Source organism: Molossus molossus, unplaced genomic scaffold (assembly GCF_014108415.1).
Source record: "Molossus molossus isolate mMolMol1 unplaced genomic scaffold, mMolMol1.p scaffold_m16_p_2, whole genome shotgun sequence".
NCBI classification, from domain to species: Eukaryota; Metazoa; Chordata; class Mammalia; order Chiroptera; family Molossidae; genus Molossus; species Molossus molossus.
In genome coordinates this window covers 30,274,718-30,279,976 of record NW_023425355.1, presented here as the reverse complement: position 1 = coordinate 30,279,976, position 5,259 = coordinate 30,274,718, and the positions used below count along the sequence as shown (strand labels likewise).

The window sequence follows — 5,259 nt, the reverse complement described above, 5'->3', positions numbered from 1 at the left end:
CTCAGCAGTTGGAGCATTGGCCTGCAGACCACAGAGTCCTAGGTTCAGTTCCCGCTAGGGGCACATACCAAAAAAAAATAATAATAATAATAACAAAATAAAAAACTTTATTTAAATTCATAATTACTAATTTATATATCTAATAAATCCCTTGTTATATGCTTTATCTATATTTGAAAAAATAATATGATGAACAAAATAATTCCAGAGACATGGAATTATGGAACAGACTGACAGATCTCAGAAGAAGGGGCCAGAGAGGTTAACCAAAGAACTTATATGTATATATGCATAGCCCATGGACACATACAATAGTGAAGGCCTGGGGTGGGGCAGGAGCCCAATGGAGGGGGGTAAGGGGGAAGTGTGGAAATGGGGGACGTCTGTAATACTCTCAACAGTAAAAATTAATTTAAAAATAGCATGAGATTATTAAGCAAGAGAGATTTTTTTGAAAGCTTCTCTATGTCTCACTAAGAAAGAACACTCAACAAATCTAGGGACTCTTTTCCTTTGTTTTAACTTTATTTTTATTGCTAACACTATTACAGATGTCCCTCATTCATCCCCGCTTGCCCACCTCCACCCAGCACCCCTGCTCCCTGGCCATCACCATAGTGTTTAGACCTGTATTCTTGATGCTGGTTAAATAAGACTCTTGCCATAATTAACTAAAATATTAAATGAAGTTGTGTTTTAATTTAATAAAGCCAGTTAAATACTAAAACTTGTGTTCAAGAAAGATGATCAAAATTAATGAGTAAAATAATTAACCAAGAGAATACATTGTAAATAAGGAATCCATAGACATAACTGTTTCTTGTCTGATCTTGTGGAATAAAATGCAGAGACAAACTTAAGGCAGATTGGTGAGTGCACTAGAAAGTTCTTAGAGATTGGGACATTAGTAGGTATAAAGGCAAGTAGTTTCATCTCTGACATAGAATCTCAACATATCTTAGACTCCTCTGTGCTTTCCCTTTCCTGAATATCTTCTACTGTGACTATCACTCACCTTCTTTGATTTACTTTAAGTGGAGAGATAATGTAAAACTTTAAAAATTATATAAAGTACACTCAAGTTAGGAAAAGTTGAAGTTCTTGCAATAAAATTATTTTGTCCATGTTAAGCATTTATAATATTTTGAATTCTTAAGTATATTTATGAAAAGGATTCTCTGTAATTAAGTTGAGGTTGGTCTGTTGTTTTCCTAACTTAAGTTTAACATATATTCTTTATTTTATTATAGATTTTTAAAAAATAATGTTTCCCAATTTGTTTTTTAGAATCCCCCCCAAAAAAGAAAAAGACAAGAAAAAGGCCAGATTGTGACAAAAACCCAACTGGGTAGGTTTATATTTTATACTGAACTGGCTAGACATATATTTTATATTTTTTCATTGGATCTTCTAAAAAATGAATGTTTGGAAAAATGTATGGTTAGTACACATGCACACCAACATAATTTTAAGAACTACTGAGGTTTTTTAAATTACATTTTAAATGTATTTGCTTCCAGAAACACTTTTGTATGTGCTGTTTGATTAGTGATTACTTTTCATCTCTTTGGGTCTCTTGCAAAGATAATATCCAATTAACATCATCATTGTTGAGTTTCCACATTGGAGCTGGTGTGAACGTACCTAACCGAATCTAGTACAAGATAGTTGTTCAGTAAACATTTGATCTTTTTATTTTAAAATGCCTTCTAGGTATTCCATGTATAGAAATGTTATGGAGGTAACAAAAGGATTTAGTATAATTATTAGCGTTTTAGAGTTTACAGTGTTTCCTTAGTGCTAGTACGGAATTAGAATCTAAAACTAAAAATGGATAAGCTATTCAAGATATTCTTCCTGAATGATAAGCTGTTATATTGTTACCAGTCAAGCCATCAACTTAACTGCTATTGTTCCATGAAGAAAAGATTATGGAAGATCCTTTACTTGTGAGGGTATCCATATCAATACAAGTATAATAGAGCAAATACCAGAAAAAACTTGATCTTTTTGTCTCTTCCAAGTTTGGTGTAATTCTAGCCCAAACCTCTACTGACAGAATTCTAGCTTATACAGCCTTCTCTCCTTAATAATGTTTGGGTCCATCATGAACAAACTTCAAACTCAAAATCAATTTCACACTATTTGCCTCTTGTTTAGAACTATCCAAATCTAAAGCTAATGTGGTGACACATTTAAGTGGTATCCCTGTTCTAGATTTTTTCATATAAGAGAGAATAGGGTCAGAAATGAACCAAATTGCAACACCATCTGCTAGTCTGCTTACCCATGGCATTCAGCCATTTTCCTGGCACAAGCAAGATACCTCAGAAAAACAAGACCTATTTTCCCCCTCATGCAAAAAGAGTTTTATTCCTTCTGCTGTACTATATCAATTGATGAGCGTGAATCAAGAGAAGCTAAATTAGGCCTCAAGATTCAGTTATTATGAAGTTGATTTCCATTTCAAGTTTAACTGTTTCCCTCTTACTTTTTATTTTATTTTCAGGTTCTCTTGGTTAGAAACTCTTCCCCATCTGGTGCTGCAACAATGAGTGGTAAATCCCTGCTCTTAAAGGTCATTCTCTTGGGTGATGGTGGAGTTGGGAAAAGCTCGCTTATGAACCGTTATGTAACAAATAAATTTGACTCCCAGGCTTTTCACACAATAGGGGTAGAGTTCTTAAATCGAGATCTGGAGGTAGATGGACGTTTTGTAACTCTCCAGATCTGGGACACTGCAGGGCAGGAACGTTTCAAGAGCCTTAGGACACCCTTCTACAGGGGAGCAGATTGCTGTCTCTTGACCTTCAGCGTGGATGACCGGCAGAGCTTCGAGAACCTTGGTAACTGGCAGAAGGAATTCATCTACTATGCAGACGTGAAAGATCCTGAGCACTTCCCCTTTGTAGTTCTAGGTAACAAGGTAGACAAAGATGATAGGCAAGTGACTACTGAGGAGGCACAAGCTTGGTGTATGGAGAATGGGGATTACCCTTATCTAGAAACAAGTGCCAAAGATGATACTAATGTGACAGTGGCCTTTGAAGAAGCTGTCAGGCAGGTGTTGGCTGTAGAGGAACAGTTGGAGCATTGCATGTTAGGTCACACTATTGACTTGAACAGTGGCTCCAAAGCAGGATCTTCATGCTGTTAAAAGTAAGAAGCCTTTTAAAAGTGTACCCCAAATTGGTCAGTCAGTAATATAAGATAACTGTGCCCCTCCAAGAGCACACACACACAAAAGAAAGGGTAAGAGATCATTAGAGCTTTTCAAACTAAAGTTGTAGAGCAATTTTTTTTTTAAGTGCTTTATCAAGCCAAGTATTTTGCGTGATTTCTGCTATTTCCTTCTTGTGTGCATCAGGACATTTCAGAAAGTTTTAGTCCTGAAAGATTTAAACATTTTTTCAAATCACAGTTTAAACTTAGAACCCAGCTGCATGAAGGAATTAAAGAGCTCCAGCTATTCCTTTAAGTGTTCCATTAATCAACTAACAAATGTCACCAACGACTCTTGCCAAGCAGTTTCTGACATGTCTGCCAAAGGGGGTTGGGGGATAATACTCTGAGCTTTATTACAATAAATAGAACAATGCAAACAACGATGTCCTAAGCTTGAATTACAGAGGTTGTAATGATTAGGAATGCAAAAGTATGATGTTGTACACTGCCTTGTTTAAATCCTTGTGTATGCTTTGCTCCCATCTGAGCTTTTCAAAAAATAGCATCTCAATAAGAGATACACTAGTAACACTGGAAATTGATTATACTCCTTGTGTTTGGAGTAACAAGGAATGAGGGAATGAATTATGCTTAAATATGCCAACGACCCTTGCAAATAAATGGTTGGTCTGCTTTTCCTTTATAAGTCTACTTTTGCTGCATAAGGATGTTGCTTTTCTGGCAACCTCTTATCAGTTTAGCAATGCTGCTTAGTATATGGCTTTGTATGCAGTGCTCTCTGCTCATAATTTTGATTGTCCTTTGGTCAACCATGCTGTGCTCTCAGAGAAGCCTTCAGAAAAGAGTGGGGGATAATGGGCTTGTCTCACAAGGTTCCTTAACTCCAATATTTATTGTAGAAGAAGAAACTGATTTTTTGTATGTTGTACTGTATGTTTAGCTGGCCAAACCAGAACACTGAAAGTGACAAGAGCAGACTTTAACCCAGTGTTAGAATGAATTTCTCATAATTAGAGTTGTCCAACAGTGGAATGGACTGCCTTAATAGTGAACTCCTTCCAGTAAAAATATTCAAGTAAATGCTGGATGACCATCTGTTAAAAAAAACATAAAAAAGGATTTCTGTACTGCTGAATGTTTGGTTTAAGGTTCCTTCCAACTTAAGTTCTATGAATCTATAAGCTACAAACTACATTTCAGTGCTATGTTATAGTTAAATGTATCTTAAGACAACAGCTAAGACTATGGAGAGGGACATTTAAAATGCTCAAACTATTCTGGGATCAGCATTTAACAGCAACTACATAGCTCTGTCTTTTGCTTTTGTATTATGGCCAGAAAAATTATTGAAATCTGAGTAATCATTGTGTGCCCTGATGAACATTCTAAAGATATAATATTAAAATACAAAAATGGTTTGTCAAAATTTAATTACTATGACAACCAGCTATCTATATGCAGTCTGGTTCATGTTGGTTGACCTGTTTGTCCTGCATTGCTTTTAATCTGTAGTTTTAAAATATCTATGATAAAAATAGTGACCCAAGTTAGTGAGGAATAGTTATAAATGACCCCCAAAAGAGACCTGAGACAGGGAAGGGGTGGGAGCTTTCACAAGTACACAGCTTAGAACTCTCCATTGTAGCCACATATGGAATCAGCCTTACACATGGGACCTTATGTGCTTTAAGAGCTCTGGGAATTTTTGGCCACATAGACAAGTTGAAGACAGTATTTCAACCCAGTCATACTCAATATTTCCAATTTAAATATAGTCCTGACCCCATTGTCCAACTAACTTTTGTGCCAGATGTCAAAGACAGAACTGGCACCCCACAGCTCATAAGTATTGGTCCCTATCCTGCCTATGCCTATAGCCAGCCATACTGGTTTCCAAATTCTATGATCATTTTGCTACAATCATGTTAGGGTAAAAATTTGTACGTCAGAACTATTAAATGCTAACTGTTTTAAAGTGCATGAGACCTGGGGCCTTCTCTTTCTACTTGCACTCCGCTTATAATAATTTCTATTTGTAGATCTCAGGCCTTCATAAAGACCTCCATCCACTCA

General features: G+C 36.2%; 1 protein-coding gene across 1 annotated transcript; it reads left to right on the top strand.

Annotated features, from left to right (window-relative positions):
* The first annotated feature begins 2,551 nt into the window (after positions 1 to 2,551).
* RAB9B (RAB9B, member RAS oncogene family) lies at positions 2,552 to 3,433 on the top strand. The gene has a single exon (XM_036271574.1). The coding sequence runs from the start codon at positions 2,552 to 2,554 to the stop codon at positions 3,155 to 3,157; it is 606 nt and encodes a 201-aa protein (XP_036127467.1). The 3' UTR covers positions 3,158 to 3,433.
* Positions 3,434 to 5,259: the final 1,826 nt, after the last annotated feature.